At 42.9% G+C, this 19169-nt stretch overlaps 1 protein-coding gene across 1 annotated transcript in view; it reads right to left on the bottom strand.

The window, feature by feature from the left end:
* MGAT4B (alpha-1,3-mannosyl-glycoprotein 4-beta-N-acetylglucosaminyltransferase B) overlaps positions 1 to 19169 on the bottom strand; it is a 70465-nt gene that overhangs the window by 16504 nt on the left and 34792 nt on the right. The window contains exons 2-8 of the mRNA XM_083428551.1: positions 12498 to 12677; positions 11006 to 11146; positions 9373 to 9506; positions 6622 to 6668; positions 3713 to 3826; positions 2615 to 2690; positions 1554 to 1668 (exon numbers count right to left, since the gene is read on the bottom strand). Coding sequence (XP_083284677.1) covers positions 1554 to 1668; positions 2615 to 2690; positions 3713 to 3826; positions 6622 to 6668; positions 9373 to 9506; positions 11006 to 11146; positions 12498 to 12677 — 807 coding nt within the window. The remainder of the gene's footprint in view (positions 1 to 1553; positions 1669 to 2614; positions 2691 to 3712; positions 3827 to 6621; positions 6669 to 9372; positions 9507 to 11005; positions 11147 to 12497; positions 12678 to 19169) is intronic.

Raw genomic sequence — 19169 nt, 5'->3', positions numbered from 1 at the left:
GCTTTATAAGAGTGGACTGTATTTGCTCCGGCACAGCCTAAAATCAATATGTGTTATTCTAGGGAGAAATGTAGTATCGAAGCAGTGGTGGCTAACTTGTGGCCCTGCAGATGTTGCTGAACTATAACATCCATCATCCCTGATGACTGGCCACACTCACTGCCTGGGGCTGGAGATGTAGCTAGCAACATCTGCAGGGCCAGAGGTCAGTCAGCCAGCCATCCCTGCATTTGAAGAGTGCAATAGGTCTGCCTCCTACAACTTTTGGAAACAGATTTATTTTTCCTTACAAATGAACCTAACAAGAACACACCTTGTGCTTTAATGACCTGCCAATGAGATCCTGCTTTGGGTACCATTTGTTGTTTCAAGATAAGCACCCACTCAGAGCAGGGCCTTCTCACTTGCTGCATCAGTATAGTGCAAAGCCCTCTCCCTGGCCCAGGTGATATTGAAAAGCAGTACAGAAACACTGCAAATGAATGAATGAGGAGGATACTTCTTAACCCAACCTTGATTAAGTTATAGAGAACCAGTGTGGCGTGCCAGTTGGAGTGTTGAACTAGGACCTGGGAGACCAGGTTTCAAATACCTACTCGGCCATGAAGCCTACTGGGTGACCTTGGACCACTTACTCTCGCAGTCCAACCTACTTCACAGAGTTGTTGTGGGGGAAAAATGGGGAGGACAACTATGTAAGCCACCTTGAGCTCCTTGAAGGAAAGGTAGACTACTAATGCAATTTTTTATTACTATTATTATTATTATTATTATTATTATTATTATTATTATTTTGTTTGTCCATGTGCCATGTCTGCTCTGTTCCTTAATTGGAATGGAGGTTTGAAGCAGCCTTTCCCGTTAGGCTTCATTCAAGTCCACCTCTCCAGTTCCTGATTCAGTTTCATTCAGTGCCCCCATATCCCTTCCAATATTGTTGCCACCCAAATAGGAGTGGTAGGAAAGACTGGTTTTTTTTCACCTGTAATCAGTGAAGGATCTCTGCTGTTTTAACATCATAGAAGTAGCAGTAGTAGTAAATTTATATGCCGCTCATCTGACTCGGTTGCCCCAGCCACTCTGGGTGGCTTTCAACAAATTAAAACACAGTAAGACATCAAACATTAAAAACTTCCCTATACAGGGCTGCTTAACACCTCTCTCTTTCCATCTCCACAAGACAAGCATGCACATGAACCAGCTGCTCCTCCCAGCTAGTAACTAGAGCCTCTTAAGACGCTTGGCCTGTTTAACAAGCCACATCAATAAAACATTTGTGTCACACAAAAAAGCAAAGTGAAACTAGAGATGCCTGGCTTTGCTGTATGTTCTTTGTGTTCTGCGTTGAGTTTGGAGGAAGCCAGAGTGCAACTGTCACAACTTTTGTGTTCCATTCGTGCCAAAAGAAGTACAACTGAAAACATGGATGGTGTTTTTCTTTCTCCTGTAGGCAGTTAGGCACAGCACTGAAGCACACGCCGCTGGGAGAGGTTTCTCCTCTAAGCAAAATGCACCTGAAGGTGCTGTTGGTGCTATGTTGAAGGGAGCCTTACCAATAAACCCAAGCTGCGAGAACTCCAGGATCATCCATTCCTCTGATGGCTGCTGCAGAGCAAAGTTCTTCATTGTGCTGAGATAGTTTGGCTTGGCTACAATATCATCTTCCAGCTACAAAACAAACAGTGGGAGATGCCAGTACTCGTGACAGATCATGCACTCTGTTGAAGAAAAACTCTACCCTACAACATGTCCAACAAGCGAAAATGGGAGGAAGAAACCTCCAGCCAGGGACAGGATTTTAATAAGGAAGACAAAATCTTCCAGCAGTTTCCTGTTTTTGTTAAATGAACTAAAATAATGAATAATACTCAATCAGTAATGGTCAATTAGCTCCAGGCATGCCAGCATTATACAAGAAAATACCTATTCCCATAATCAAACACGGATCTTGTTTTTCTAGCCATTGGAAGCAGGCAAACATTAGAAATAGACCCTGCTGTCAAAAGTCATGTTACAAAATAAGGTACCAGCAGCAATATGCTGATTCCACAGTTAGGCTACCAAGTCAAGACCACATAATGTCAAAGCTGAAATGCTTTTTTTTTTTAAAAAAAAAAACCCAAAACATCCCATTCTACCACTCCAGCTAACTCAGGATATAGGAACACACGAAGCTATCTTATACCGAGTCAGACCATTGATCCTTCTGGCTCAGTGCTGTCAACACAGGCCTGCAGCCAGGAGCCTGTCCCTGCCAGGAACTGAATCTGGGACCTTCTGCATTCAAAGCAAATGCTCTGCCCCTTAACTATGGCCCTCCCTCAAATCTTGTGAAGGTTAAAGTGATTATTTCCCCATCTAAATCTTAGCAAAATTCATCTGGCCAACTGCTATTAGAACACCAAGGTCTTACCCAAGAAAGAGACAGAGTTAAAATTAACAGTTTTAATGCAACGCGTAAGAGCCAGATCAAAATAATGAACAACATGGTCTACCCTCCCCCCTTCTAAAACACAGCCTTCGCACACATACTTTTGTGTTTTGATCAAGGACCCAGACAAATTTTCCTTGCTGGGAGCAACAGAATCTATACTTTAGCCAATGTTTAACTTACCTGGACATAATAGATGCCTTTGGACTGTGCATACATCATTAGAAAGCAATAATCTAGGTTCTGTTTAGTCCTCCACCTATAAAAGAGATAAAGGCTATAATGGCACACAAGGCAGAAAGTTGTTCCATTGCTGGCAGGCAGCAGGTGCTTTTAATGGAGAAAAACACAAGTTCAGCAGGGAATTCAGAATCCGGTACACTCTCACCCTGTGACCATAATGAGTTCCAGATCTATTCTGAGTACATAGCTATCATTCTAGCTTGGACTCTAGGTGATTTTAGGACCCAACGACATCTGTTGTTATTCACGGGATTAGCAACGTGTAGTTTTAAAAATCTAAGTAACGGAACAGTCATGGGAGGCTGTTCAGTCCAGACTGTAACTACAGCATGAGGAGAGGGGTGGGGAGTAAGAGATTTAACCCTTTGTCCCTGCCACAGTCCCTACTTTTGTGGGGAAGGGCCATAGTTCATTGACAGAGCACCTGCTTTACATGCAAAAAGCTCCAGGTTCAATCCCTGGAGCCAGGCAGGGCTGCGAATGTCCTTGGTCTGAATTCCCAGAGAGCTGCTGCCACTCAGTGTAAGCAATATGGACCAACAGCAGTCTTGACTCTGCATAAGGCAGCTTTCTATCCAGCCCCCTTCTGGCTGCTATTTGCATTAAGAATTTTTTTCCCTGTGGGTGCCAGTGGGAGTTTCCTTCCTGATGCAAATTGCCATGGGAGGGGCCAACATCTGGATCAGAACTGCAGTGGGAGCAAAGGGTTGTTTCTCCCCCACCCTTTGCTGCAGGGGCTGCTTATGTTAAATTAAAAGAGCTGTCACATGATTAGCAATTGTGTGAATAATGGCACTAGCTCTAAGGCACACATTCCATTGGAGTCACAAGAAAAGAGAAACAGCGCTGTTCCCAATTGGAGCAGCTTGCTCAGGCAAATACATTTTGGAAAAGAAGTACAGGCCATTCAACAGCCAACAACCTCTATTTGCTCCCTTTAAATGCCTGTTTTCTTCTCTTACAAAGCCATGGTGGTGGGCGGCGGGGCAGAAGAACACAGAGTGCCAGTAGGTATCCAGTCAGCAGGCTCTCTCTTACCTGACCCTTTCCTTGGGGTCGCCAAAGGATTCCCGGAGGCGAGAGAAGTCTGGGTAGAAGTGTGGAGAAGGGGAAATAACTTCTAGAAGGCCAGAATGTATTTCATTGGGGAACCTGAGAGGGAGCAAAAAAAAAAAAAAAAAAAAAAAGGTAAGGAAGAAGCTGTCACTTTCTGCAAAGAGGAGAATGCAACCCAACACTAGCGATTAATAGCCTGAAAATCATGGCACACCACAGGGCAGGACGGCATTAAAAGCTCTGGGGAAGAAAACCTCCACAGGAGCTACTGTGCTTTCAGGTCCTATTTTAAAACAGAAGTAACAGCAGCAGGGGGAATTGTTGCCATTTTGAAAAGCTCACCCCCTGCCTTGGATTTCTCAAATACCTCTTAGCAGCTTGTGGAAGGTGAAGTTAGATTTTCCTACCACACTTGTGCCCCATTCTTACATGAACATTACTTTTGAATGCTGCTCAGTCTGAGGGCTTGTCTGCCTGCTTGTTTGTTTATTGTGAATTTTTACGTATTACATGCTAAATGTCCTGATTGTTACAAAAGGCAGCTGGGTACTAGCTCCTCCCCCTGGTTCATGGATGGGGGGGGGCTGTAGCCCTCTTGATGTTGTTGGGACTCCCAACTGCCCTCCCCCCTGACCACTAGCCATGTGTGTCTGTATGATGCAGAGTGTTGGAGTAGGACCTGGTTGAGAGTGTTTGTAACTGTTTTTAGAAATTTTTAAAACTGCATTTAGTTTTTATTTCTAATGTGTTATTATTACTGTGTCTGCTGGCTGGGCTCCTTCAGGAGGAAGGGCAGGATGTAAATAAAATAAATAATTTGTTAAATGTCTGTCCTTTCCTTTCCCCCAAAGGAGCCCAAGGCAGTTTAGACTAGACAGGTTCCCAATTCATTTTATTTCTGATGTTATCTGTGTTATATGCAGATCTGAATCTTCATTAAGTCAATATTTAATTATTAAATTTATTAGTCATTTTATCTTTCCCCAGGCAGGCCAAAGCGACATATAATATTCTGTTACAAAGATTACATCACTGCATTTTGTCTCCCTGTTCTTTAGAAAAGTCAACTACTTTGATGTTTTCCTGCCACGGCAGAACTACTGCATTATTATTATTATTACTACTACTACTACTACTACTACTACTACTATTCTAAGGGTCAATTAATGACTCGTTCGCTTTTCACTTTGTTTAAATGTCTTTTCATAGGGTTACATCAATATACCAGTACACGTTCAAATTCCAAAAAGCATCTGTGTTTTTGGCAGCCCTTAAATAATACATGTTTTGACAGTGTTTGCCTGTAGATAATCAGTCTCAGCATGTGCCCTGTAGTAAGTCTTTTTCTTAATCAAGTGATTGCAAGGCGACAGGAACCAGCAGTGGGATTGAGGAATAAAAAAGTAGCCTTTCTGTCTACGCACTGCCTCATTGTGGGGTGCGGGGTGTGTGTGTGGCTATTTCCTGTTGACAACTTTGTGTTCCTTTCAATTAATCATCTTTCTGCAATATTTGAACGGTGGCTTCTAATTGGGAAAGCTGTTCTCTTGATACAGGAGCAATTGCTTTTCCTCTAAGCCATCTAAACTAAAGATGGCATTTGCCACCACTGTATTTCCCCTCCCCACATGGTTCTTCCTGTTCAGTTTAAGGGAGCTAAAACAAGCCATTTGTGTGCATGCATGCACGTGCATGCATGCATGTGTGTTCGGAAATCAAATTGCTAAACTGATAAAAGGGAAACATTTGAGGCATCTGATAGAGAACTGCTTTCCAAGACAATCCATCCATTTCATCGGGGCCCTATAATGACTTGATAATTGTGTGGTCTCATCCAGAGCCAAAAGGAGTTTGCCAGGCTCCACATAAGCCACAGACTCTTCATCAGCACTGGAAACACAATGACTCCCACCTTGGCTATTACAAGAGCCTTCTCTCATCACCTGTACAGCTCAGGGAGCAAAACTTTAGCTAGTAGGTCACATCCTTTTTTCCAGGTCTTGATCTTAGCTGCTGTTATTAATAGGCAACATGCAGAATGCAGAAGCGGTAATGAAGTCAGGGACTCTTCCATTACCATTATCTTCTAAATCTTCTGTCCTCTGAGCACTGATGCTACTAATTCCTGCCCAGTGTCTTCTACAAGCTCGCTAATCATTTTTTAAAAAACCAAACCCACCAGAGCCTCCCATCCAAATCCTTAAAACCCCCAGAAAACGCCCTGAGCAACTTATTGATGAGAGAAGCCTGACACTGCAAAAGGAAACTCACATAATGCTTTGAGACGGAAATTAACTATTAGGTTGACATAGAGCTCTGGAGAAATCAGATGCAGACCTGGTAGGAGCAGCAGGGAGACAGAATATAACCCTAATGCAGCAAAGGACATCATGGCAGGGATATTGATGTTGGAACTAAGCCTTATTTTGGTTTGAGGTCTGTGTTGCTGGCAAGCAGCCGCTTCTCCTGCTGTGAACAGGCTGTAGAATGAAGATAACAAGAACTGTCTGCCCAGGACCACTGTAACTCTTAAGGCAGCAGTTAACTGACATGGAGCCCACAAGTAACGTAAATACTGGCCAAAGGCAGCATAGCACATGCTGCTGTTCCAAAATAATGACTCTCCTGATAATCTAAGAAACAAAGGGGAAATAAATGGATGGCAGGACTGATGCAGACTCACAACTTGTTTTAACAGGGGAGGGGGAATTAAAGGTTAACCAGCATGCAAGCTCAATGCATAGGCTTAGTAGAAAAAGAAAGAAAAACCTTCCTCAGGAAGAAAACATAACATGTAAAAAAAAACCACTTTTGTTCTCATTTTTTAATTAAAAGTAAAAATTGGTATTTTTCCTAAGATGAATGCAATAGTAATAAAGAATGCTGCTTACAGGCTTTTGATATTTTCTGCCACGCCTGTTGTATACTGTGGATCTGTCTGTAAAGGAAAAATGAAGAGTATAAGTCAATAAGCACAGGCAGATTTAAGAAGTTGTCAATATGCATATTCTGCACCTCAGAGATCATGCTTACTAGCCCTACTTATGCCAACATTCTTGTCCTGTTGCCAAGTGCTGCTAGTCTTGCCAAGGGCTGCCAGATACACTTTATTTTTAAATTTCCTACTTCAGAAGATGCAGTATGTGTTTACATTCTCAGCGGACTCCTAATAGCAAGATAAGGCAATTTGAAAAGTGAGATCTGGCAACAAAACAACATAATGAATGAATGAAAGGTCAGGATTTTATGCCCAAAATCAGAACCATCTTGGAAACAATGTTAAGGGAACAATAAAAGTGCATTTGGAGGGGAGGAGGGAAGAATCTAAGGATGCTTTCAGTTTCCCAAACAAGGAGTGGTTTCTGATCTAAGAAAACAGACAGCAAAATGAAGACAAGGTGCTTTATGTTCTTCGTAAATGGATGCAGCACGCATCTGTTCCAATAACTGCCTCAGAACTTGGCACCAGAAAATGAGATGCACACATGTGCCTTCAGGAAATGCCACCTTGCCTTGCTCTGTACGGCACTTCCTCATCAGACACCCAGTTTAGAGGAACTCTGCCTGTTCCATTTCAGTGTTGCCTTCAAGCACCCCAACACCACTGTAGCAGCCATAGGTTCCCCCCCAAAATAATCCTAGATTGTCAAGAATGCTGGGAATGTTAGCTCTGTGAGTGTAGGGTGTGGATGTGACCATAGTCTCTTGGTGAGCAACAGATCTTCGAATTTCCTCACACATTCAAAAGACATATATAATGATATTCTTCTTTCATTTGTGGAAGTGACTTGGTTTTAGCAGAGCCTCCTGCAGAAAACGGGAGGTGATGTTCACCAATTTAACCTCCCCCTGGCAGCCCCTAGTGCCACTTTCCATGCTTTTCCAAAGGGTTCTCTGACTGTCCAGAGCAGAACTGGGGAAGAAAAAGGGGGCTGCAGAGGCATGGGGAAGTCAGCAAAAATTGCATCCCCCTCTTATGCCCAAGGGAGCAGCTAGTGGAGTTCCACTCTGGGCAACCTGAAATCCAAGCTATTTCAAGTTCACTATCTCCTTAAAATTCTCACAAGATGCACAAACATTGGCTAAAAGCTAAGATGGAGACATTAAAATGTGTTGTCTGCAGGCAAAGCATGCCAATCAAGCTCCTTAAAATTACTTGACATGCCATTTTTTTTCTTTGAATAATTTGTAAAAAAAAAACAAAAAACAACAACATGTATCCAGGCAGGAAGAAAAGGACAGCATGAGTATCTTATCCAAAACAAGAAACAAAGGCACACAGAGGCTTTCCAGTGCATGCATGAAATGCAAGAGAGACTCAGACAGCCCTTTATACACTACAAATCAACTTAAGTGTAAAGGGGAAAAAATATGTGAAGCAGGCCCAACTTCCAGTCTTGGGGGAAATTTGTGCAAGATGGTCTCAATGGTCCCCTACTGGTGGCTGCCCTTCCCCCACTGTGGACAACTTAGTAGCTTGAGGGTAGACTGCCTGCCCATGTCTGCAGCAGTTAATGAGTTAAAGCATGCTGCACAGTTCTGGCACTCCATTCAGTGTATTTGCCCCTGCACTGTTCTGTTGCCACATAGCTGAGCCACATAAGGTATGGTGGCAACAACATCAGCAGCAGTGCCTCCTCCTGGGCTCCAGAGCCTCACCATTTACTGGAGTATATTCTGTACTGGGCCTGACGTGAAGCAGCCCTGAGTTCTCCTTTCTGCTAAGCAAAGTATTTCCCGTTTTAGGATAAGAAGCTCCTCAAATTTTGCTCCTCAAATGCAGCTTAATTGCAAAGTGGGAAGGAATTCCACATACAAAAATGCTATCAATAAATGCTGAAAAAAGGAATCAGTAAAGGGGTCATTAAGAACTGCTGTTCTCTTCGAAATAATTTGCTACTGAAGGCTATTTTTGCAGAAAGGATTTCTGGAAAGAAAGAAAAACTAATTTGTTTCAAGCTTGAGACAAATAATCCCAATGGGACTGCTACATGCAAAAAATATATACACACACACAAACCCTGAGACAAAAAGTGGCCACAGCGGATTAATGTGCAAAGGTCATCCTAACTCTCGAATCCAGAAGCTGGTTATGATGTGAGGCATTTAGTACAGCAAAATGCATAGGCATTCTTTTCAGTTAAGGTTCTTTTTGGGATCTCTAGCAGGGGGTGGCAGCAAATGCCCAGGATCCTGAAAGAACACCCTTAAGGCAATTTTGTACCAGGCCCCTTTTTTAGAACAGCTGCCTAGCATTCTGCTGGAGCAAAGGTCAACAAGCCGAGTGCAATTTAAATTAAAGGGACATACACAAGTGCCTTCTTGGCAACAGCCATGCAGCCTTCTGCTAACATATTGACCCTCTACAGCTGAGTGCATCCAAGCATTGTTTCACACTGGAAACAGCCCGCTGGGCCCCATTGGCGGGATGTGCCCGATGATCCTTGTCGGACAGCAGCCTGAGGTTAGACTTATCTCCCTGTGCCAAAGGAGAAGTTGGCCCGCAGCCATGTGGAGAGAGACATCCTGCTGTTTCATGACTACATGCAGGCTCCTGGATCAGCATCAAGTCCCTGTCAGATGGACAATAAAGGGATACGGAGTTATCAAAGCTGGATTTGGAGGTGAGATGATAACTTTACCTCCGCGATCATGACAACAATGACAGAGTCTTCCTTTTCCTGCTGGTTGAGCTCTGAGATCAGAGAGTTTAGGGTATCTGTAAGATAGGAATGCACCTCCCGCTTGACACTAGGGATCCCCATCACTATCGATACTGTAAATGAGCAGAACAAAAATACAGTTAAAGTTAGCTTGCTAAAAAAACCACACACTTTCTCATGTCATACTTCACATCTCAAAGGAGCACAATTTCCTTTTCTACTTGTTTTTGGCAAAGTTCTCCATATATTCTGGATAATGAAGGTGGCTTGTCAAGCAGGACATCAAGAGCTTCATGGCAGGTCGATCACCGTTGTTCACATGGGGGGGGGGAGGGGCAAGACAACAGGAAGATGGGCACAGTGCAAATGCACCAGTGGGCCAAATATGGCTATCCTGCCACTACGTTTGCACCAAACCAACCTCCCAGCCACCTTGTCCCTCCCACTCCCAGTAAGCAACAGTGACCCACATTCCAGAAAGCTAGCAAAGCAGTTCTGCACCACCCAGTAGCTGCTTCTGCTGGAGAATGAACTAATACCCTCAAACTAAATGTAGATGGATGTGTGGCCACCATGGGTGTCCTGGGATTGTAAGCTGGCAGAGAGTCCTCATACACCATATTGCTTTTGACTAAGGAAGCAGAATCTGCCCTACACTGCTAGAACAAGACTTGGGGGAATCAAAAGTAGAGATGTAACTTAAGTACTTTACCTTCTGGAGGTTTGGGTTTGTTCTAACAAAGGCTTAGCCAGATCCCCAAAAGACACTCTATACCAGGGACCCCACAATCTTTTTAGGCCAGTGGGCACACTTGCAAATCTAAGAAATTGTTGTGGGTACCATAAAATATTTCACAGAAGAAAACCTGGTGGTGCACATACCTAAATGTCAAAACAACAACAACATAAAGGCAGGCAACACCCTCCTTCCAAAAGAAAGGTAACTCCTGATCAAACAACCTCATCCTAAAATAAAACAACTACATTAAAAACATTTTGAAAATTGAGGGGGCTTTGCAGACACCAGCAACAGTACCTGAAGGTCCCTACTTTATGCAGTAAAGCATTGTCTCTTAAAATAATATAGCACAGGCAATATACCCCTAAGACAGTTTCTGAATGGAAGGTACACAGCACTCGTGCTCAGCCTGGTCAAGTCATCTTGCCCATCTGTGCCACAAAGTGGTGTATAATGAGATAAGGGCAGAAGGAACAGTTCACATAACTGAAAGGAGAGACTCTAGCAAAGCAAACTGCCTGCCAGACCATTTCCAGGAGCTTCCTTCAGTCTCTGCTGCCTTGTGCACACAAACAGAATGAGAAGGATGGGAAGTTCATGTCCATACATGCCCCTGGCAGGTAAAGGGAAGCTGTTTTCCATGGAAGCACCATCTCAACCATATCAGAAGCTGGCCACACAACCGGCCAGCTTCTCAAAAATGGCCACTACAGGAAGCAGCCTAGGTATGGCAGCAGCCGTAACATATAAATCTTATGCATCCTTAGCTTGTCATTTGATAATTCCGTTAGGTCTGGGACAGGGTAGGCATGGGGGAAGAGTTGGAAGGGAAGTGGCCTAAAGAGCAACAAGAAACCCACGGCATCCGCTTACCTCCGGTGCGTCCCTGTCCAACATGCACAGCCGGCTGCAGGCTGTTCTCCTTGGACAGCAAATGAGGCAAATGATGGAAGATGGTGGGGAGATGCAACACATTCTTGTTAGTGATATTCCAGAGTTTCAGTTTTGTTTCATCTGTTTGAGAAAAGAAAAGACGAGCGTTCTGACATTTCCTCCAATGTGATAATGAGGAAGGAGGGAGGCTGTTAAGCTTGAGGGCATGCCCACTTCATAGCACCATCTGGCCAGCTGAGATGATCACTTAACTTGGGTTAATCAGTCCAATCTTTTTCACTTGTACCCTATAATCCCATTAAGTTTAGCAGGAATTATTTAAGGCTCAAGACAGATAAGCACACACCCAAGTCATTTGAGAGAAGAATAAAACTTAAACCAAACCTTTGGCAAAAAGGCCTAAATTTGCACCTGGTATTATTGCGCTTTTACCAAATCTCAAGGACCTAATTTTGCCCCATTACTATGTACTAAATCTGTGCTATTTGTGGAGACTGAACACACTAGCGATCATAAGTTCCAACAAGTCATTAAAAAATCACTTTGTTCAGGGTAGTAAAGTGTTGTTTAAAAGCAACTGTACTGAAACTTTTATTTTAAAAATGGTATTTATATTATACATCCATCCTGATTAAATTCATGAATTTTTATAAATAATGAAAGGGGGGGGGCTCCACATTCAGCCCCTCTGAAGTGCTTATTCAATCACCACTAGGGAGCACTGAAGGCCATCTTCTGCAGGCTGCCTCTGCTACCAGTGTAGCCTATGAAGGCAAGAAGGGGCTTTCACTGCAGAAGGAAGCAACATTTACAAGGCTGCCCAAAGCACGAATGATGAACCTTTGGCTCTCCAGATGTTGTCAGGCTTCTGCTCCAGCTACCATAGCCAATGGTCAGGGAAGGTGGGAACTGTAATTCAACATACTTGGAGAGTCTCAGGTTCCCCATCCTTGGCCTATAGGAAGCTAGGATAATTGCAAAAGAAAGAAGCAGGCAGTCAGGCCATTTGAAAACACAACTGTATAAGTGGGTGCGAGGAATGATATTTGCGGCAATTCATAAGGGACCAGACTCGTAAGCAGGCGGAGACAAGTAACTCGGTTGCCAAAGTTTAAGTGCATAGAAGTATAACTTTCACAGAGATTTCACATACCATGTGACAGTAGCTGGCAAGTTGAAGATTATTATGTTTTCACTGGATTTCCAACCTTTTTTTCATCATATTCACATCACATACATAGTGAGGGTGTGATATAGGTGAAGGGAAATGTCTTAATGCCACTCACACCCGCCCTACCAATAATATTTTCAGTCTTTATATGCTCAACAAAACATCCAAATGACCTGCTCCCTGTGGAAAGGCATGCCTGTCTATCTGATGATCTGTGTGAATGCGCACACTTCTGTGGAGAAGCTTCTTCTCTGCAGCTTCAGTGTATCATGAGCTCATCCTTGTTAAAGCCAGATTTACCAGATAAGCTGCTCCACGTCCGGTTTATATCCCTCAGGGCCTGCTTCTCAGAGATGGCTCGCTTTATCTCATCCAGGACTAGGTTCAGCTCCTTCGATCGCTTGAGGCTCTCCTGTTCTGCAGCATGCAAGCGGTCTCTTAACGCTAGGAACTCTCGCTGATAGATATCCACAACATCACCTGCACAAAAGAGAAAATGCTGATTATTATTATTTTGCTGAAAAAGGAAGGATTTCTGTAGTTCAGACAAATTGGTTCCATGTGGAGAGGGGGAGGCAGGGAAGAGGGAGCACCCTCCTCCTCTTACTGGTTTGGAAGGGGGGGCACACTTTTGATTCAACTAGAAGTATATTACTCAGTTCAATATGCTCATTTGGGTCCTACACACCTCTAAACATTCGCACCTGCATTCATGGTTAATGCCTATGGGCAGAAGTACAGATAAATTTAGAAGTAGCCGAGAGCAAAGTCACTGTTAAATGGTTTATATATAAACTGGATTCCTTCGAAAGTCACCTTGAGCTGGAAGCTTGCTATGCAATACATAGAACTGCCGATTTTGTTAGAATACCTACTAAGGAAAACAGAGGGAAGCAGTGACTAGTTTCTTCTGCTTCACTGTGATCATATATGTAGAACAGCTAAGGGAGTAATTTGTTTGAAGTAGTATGTCAGAAATTGGCTCATACACACACATTGCAAGGTGGGAGGGGGAGGTTAGCCTACTGGCATGTCCACTGAGGAAACAACAGGATGAGCATGTCATTTTTTACCATTCCAAGTAAGTGGATAAATACCACAGAGATCTATATCCCCCTCCCCATCCTCTGAGTTTTGTTTGCTTATGAGTTTTCATGTGTGGGCTGATCCACTGAACTTGGAGTAAGGTCACATTAGTGAATCTGTGCCCTGCCAATCACATCCTGGCATTTTGAATAAGACTTCAAAAAACATTTCTGAAAATAGCCAATGCTAACTAATTTGATATTCCTAATTTCCCAGGTGTTAAGTTCATGTTTTAACTATCCTGAGGAAGTGAACGCCATTTTAAAACATGCCATTTAAGGAAACAGGGAGAACCTACTGTGTCATGGAAATACTGTTCTGGCTTGCCCTTTCAGACCCAGCAATTACAGGAAACGTCATTTTGAAAAACCAAAGGGGGAGTTGTGTGTGTGTGTGCACGCGTCAGGACTATATTTGAAACCAGGAATGATAAACCAATCTTAAATTTAACCTCATCTCAAACATTCAAATGGGTATTTCACAATGCTAAGTGATGTTATTATTAATATTACTATAGCAACCAGTGTTCCCGAGACCAGCCACCAGAAAGACACAAAAATAGCCTCTCCACACAAAACATGAAAAAAAAAAACCCTCTCTGAATTGTTTCCCACACTCCTGATGCATTGTGTACAAACTGGAATTCCAGCAGCGACCAATTTAAAGAGAATGGAAAAGTAATAAAAGGGCTAAATTAAAATTCCAGGCCAAAGGCTCTGTAATGAAAAAAAAAATGCATGAAGACTACAGAACCAGGATTCTTGCCACCATCACCTCATGGCCAGGTCAGGAGAGGCTCAAAAGTCAGATCTGCAAGGCACCTTTCTCCAGCTGCATCCGAACTGCCAGCTGCTTCCGAACAGACCTGCATGAATAATTAAGGGAAGGATACAGGACCTCAGACTGCCCCCTTAGACAGATGGCACAAGGCAGCTCTTGGGAAAACAAAATCAATGGATGGAGCGAGTATTTAATTAGCAGGCTGTTAGGCAATTCCCTGAGTGTCCTATATGTAAACCATGCTTCTGATTAGCTAGAAGTACACTGCAGGCAAAGTCAAATTCATATTATTTTCAGCAGGACATACCCAGAAGGCAGTGATGGACAAGCAGCTGCTCCCCCAGCCCTGACTTTTATCTACCAAAGGCTTCTGGCTCAGTCCCTCCATCCCCGTCTTAAAATCAGCGATGAGTGAAGACTGCAAGATGACCCTGCTCAGATTCTGCTGGCACAGAAATCAGAGATATTGCTCCTCCACAGAATTTACACTGATGGAGCACAAGAAGGCACTTGGGCAGAAATAAAGCTGTAGCAAAGGTTGCGATTTTTCACAGCAGATGTATGCTTGGCTTGCCCATTGCCAACTCACAAACTCACCAACAGAGTCATATTTCCAAGGTATTTGTTACCTGAGTGCAACAGTACAGCTACAGAACCATCAAATGGCATTTTATATTCTGCAGAAAATCTCTTAAAGCACCATTCTTGCGCTGTCTAAAGGGCAGCCTTTACATGATCCAACAATCTCTCTGTAAAGCCAAGCCCTTTCCTCCTTTGGACCCCACAAGCTGCAACAGATAACAACTGTTCAGAAGTGCCAAGGGCAAGGCTTAAGGGAACAGGCCTTTCCAGGAGCAAGATGTGAAACTGAACTCCACACTAGTTGTAAGAATGAACATGGATTCAACCTGTTCAGAGAACCAGAGTACTTTTAAGCCGACTACCAAAATAAAAGCCAAAGACACAATATGATGCAGAGACCCAGAACACAAAGTAGGGGGCAGGAACCTACACCTAGACACGCGAGTAGGATTGAACAGAGTGCAACAAGAAATGGTTCCTTGAATGCTTATGTTATTGATGGCTCTCCTGTCCCATCCCAGAGGCTGTGCTCCGCTCCGAGCAAGGGAGGAAAAATTGTGGCAAGTCCAGCCTTTAAGCACTGTCTAAACATACCCATGTTATAATTCTGGATCAGCCCAGAGCAGTTAAGGAAAGCAGTTAACTTTTGCTTCAAAAATATTTTACATAAAACCTGGAAGATGAATAGAATTCTCTATTCAGTAGTTTAAAAAGAAGCCAATTCCCCCATCACAGGTACAGTAGGAAGAGAAATGTCACTGATTATTGGTCGTTAATGATCTGCCTGTTTCATCAGAGAGTGGCACTGCTCATTAACCTGGAAAGATGAGGCAACATCGGAGAGATTCTCTTTCATTAGCTGGAAATTTCAAATGTGAAACTGTATCTGGTTTTAATGCTTCTGATTTGTAAGGCTCAGAGCTACATTGCTCCCAATTTCCTGTCTCTGTCTCTCCCCAAGCCCCAAACAATTGTAGCCTGTAAAGACAGAACAGGCAATTTATAAGTAGTCCCCTAGTTGTGAAAGATGATGATGATCATCATATTTATGCATACCCCACCTTTTCCCCTGATGGGACTCAAGGTCGCTTACAGATAAAATCAAGAATCGCTTAAAACATAGAGAAAGCCATCATTAAAAACAATTAAACATTAATAGAATTAAAACCAGATACACAAATAAAACCTGTTAAATAATGAAACAGCACGGCACCAGCCCTTTCATTAAACGCAATCAGTTCTCAATAGCTGTAAAAATCAGTTTTACAAAGGCTGTAAAAATATGATTCAGACAATGTCTCCCCTACCTACAAAAGTCAGAAAGAAACAAAGAAATGGCTAAAATCATCATTCTAAAAGTCAGAGGCAGGCCTTCTTATGAAATATTCTTAGTTTCCCCTAATCTGATTTTGAAATGTGGAGCAATCCTTAGCCTTCCTTAGGTCTCTCCCTATGAGGATATTAAAAGCATGCAAGTACTTTGGTGAAGGGCCATAGATCGATGGAAGGGTCCCAAATTCAATATCTGGCATCTCCAGGTTGGGAGATGAAAGAAGTACCAACACCCCATGCTGTACACATGAGGAAGCAGACTATAGAGACACATTAAGAGGTCAAGACTGAATCATTTGGGGTTCAGTTGTTTGCTACATATAACACTCATAGCAGTGATAGATGCATGAATGACAGTCTCCCACATTTAACCACACACTCACCATATTGATGCCTGTCTGTTTAGTTAATACATACAAATATTTATCTTTTGTTTGTTTAAGGTAAGATGACAATACTAACCAAATATATGGGGCAGGAAGCATGTTTCCTAGGAAACATAATGTAAATAACAGAAAATCAGTCTCAGTGCAACTCAGAATGGGATTGTTCTGAGGCCAAATGTGGAGAAAGTTTGAGGAAATGTGTTGTTGAGCAGGATTTCAGGAATAGTTTCCAACCTGATGCTGTAAATGATATGCCAGAATACAATGCTACAACCATAAAATAAACTAGTTTGAGAAATAGTTCATACATGCCAGCTCTATGCTGGAACACATCAGGCAAAGTATTTTGCCGGCTAATGAACAAACTGTACTGACTTGAAAACCTACACTTTGGGGTCTGTGCCAAGTTTTGCAACCTGGCACATTTGCTACTCAGCTTTTACTGCCTTGAATTTCAAAGCAAACACTGACCAAAATATCTACAGCCACAGCACCACTTGGCAAATGTATTACTGCACTGAACCATTTACAAAACAATCCGGCGGAGCCTAGATGGATAGCACTTCAGTGGGATCAAGGAGAGAACCTGCCAAAGATGACAGAAATGCCCTTGAAATAAGTGCTTTAGGGTCCTGAAATCCAATAAATGTGCCTTTCCACTTCATGTAACAACCTGAAGAGATCCCAATAATTAGCTAGTTCAGGTGCAGCTTAATGGCTACCATCAAGTGAAAATACTAAGAATTTCAGCTAATTATTAAAAACTTTCTAGACTAGTATAAATATATCGAAAACTTGAAATGAAATAGGAATACATATCTGGGAAACATTTAATAAGAAACAAAAGCAGTGACTTACAAGGGATGATCATATTTACCAAACCCACTGCATGGTGCTATTTTTTTTAACAGAAAGAGGCCAAGGGTTACCACATGTGCTTAAGATATCAGGAGCTGACTATAACAGCAGGCACCCCTTCATTTTTTTCCTTTTCTGCCCTGGACTCTCCCCTTCTTGCTGCAATTTTTTTTTGCACCCTTCTTCTGCCAGCTTAAAAATAAAAAAAGCTCCCTTACAATTAGGATTTGAAAATAAGATTTGACCTTGGATAATATTTAAATGTGCATAGGGACTGCAGCCACTATAGCTATATAGATTTACTCACACAGCATCTAAATAATATTTATGCTACTCTATGAATTGGTATCATCATTATTGTCACGGTCTGTATCACTTGGGAAAGAGACCTGAGGCTGACAGTACCTCGCCAAAGTCTACTCAGTAGGTTCACACCTTAAGGTAGCAGTGGCTAGTGAGGTGAGATGGAAAGCAATAAACAGTTGCTGAGCAACAAATGAGAATTACCAGCAAGTGTCTGTTGGACGCAGCTGAGTCAGGAGGCTGCTCACACTGCACTGGGCAACCATGCTGCTGGCTGAATAGCTAGTTCTCTTGGACATGTTATATTTAGAATCACAGAATTGTAGAAAGGACCATGAGCATCATCTAGTCCAGGGGTAGGCAACCTAAGGCCCAGGGGCCGGATGTGGCCCAATCGGGAATCAGCATGTTTTTACATGAGTAGAATGTGCCTTTTTATTTAAAATGCACCTCTGGGTTATTTGCGGGGCATGGGAATTTGTTCATCCCCCCCCCCCACAATATAGTCCAGCCCCCCACATGGTCTGAGGGACGGTGGACTGGCCCACGGCTGAAAAAGGTTGCTGACCCCTGATCTAGTCCAATCCCCTGCAATGCAGGAATCTCAGCTAGCTCATACATGACAGGCAGCCATCCAATCTCTGCTTAAAAACCTCCAAGGAAGGAGAGTCCGCCACCCCTCGAGGGAGTCTGATCTGCTTTCTGATCACTGCCAGAAAGATCTCAGTAGGAATCTCATTTCTTGCAACCTGAACACACAATGGTTTACCTGAATCATCTGCAACCTGAATTATGATGATATCATCCTTCTGAACTTAGAAAAAATGCAATCCGTGTCCAAATAATTCCATGAGGCTGCAATGTCATTCATAATCCAAATGTCACTTAACACGTGGCTCAGCTTGCACCTTTAAAAGTTCTCATATATATCTAAATTCAAGCTTAGCCATGAGACACCCCTCCCCATTACACACCATGTTCATCCAAAGCTCAGTTAAAAAGTAAATGCTGCACATCAGATTTTTTAAAAAAATTGAGAAAACATAATAATAATACTAATACTAATAATAATAATTTTGCACATGATCATTCAGAGACCAGCTGATCCACATAGCTCAGTCTCTTGAAACGCTCATAAGACCAACACTAAAGCACCATACCATATGGTAAGGGAGGAACAGGAATCTTCCTGCAGTGAAACATCCTGTGTCTGGGGCCCAAGGCAGTTGCCAGGAGGAAGAGGCTTGCTGGAGCGCACAGCTGACAGATGCAACATTGTGATGGATAATAATCTGTGCCATCTCTGACCTGCTGTTTACAGAAATAAGGGGGCGATCTTATCACAAGTGCCTTCCAGTTTTTAGACAAGGGGATTGGAAGGGGGGAGAAAGCCCCTACGTAGCAAGATGAATGTGACTTCTTCTCTGAGAATATGTTGTTTCCATGCTGCCTTTTTGTGAAGCAAGCCTTCACAAGGCAGTTTATTTTTTACTTTTTAAGAGTTAACGCAAAAGAGTGGAGTATGCCTGAGCTAATGTCAGAGTATGTCTGAGGCCTTTACAGCTGGTTCTAATGTTATGGTTAAGTCCAGTCAAAGACAACAACTGGGTTGCGGTGCTCATCTCTCTTTTAGGCCAAGGGAGCC

Source organism: Podarcis tiliguerta (genome assembly GCF_965153285.1).
Source record: "Podarcis tiliguerta genome assembly, chromosome: 2".
Taxonomy (NCBI): domain Eukaryota; kingdom Metazoa; phylum Chordata; class Lepidosauria; order Squamata; family Lacertidae; genus Podarcis; species Podarcis tiliguerta.
Note: the sequence above shows the minus strand (reverse complement) of the source record. Positions and strands in the feature narration are given on the sequence as shown.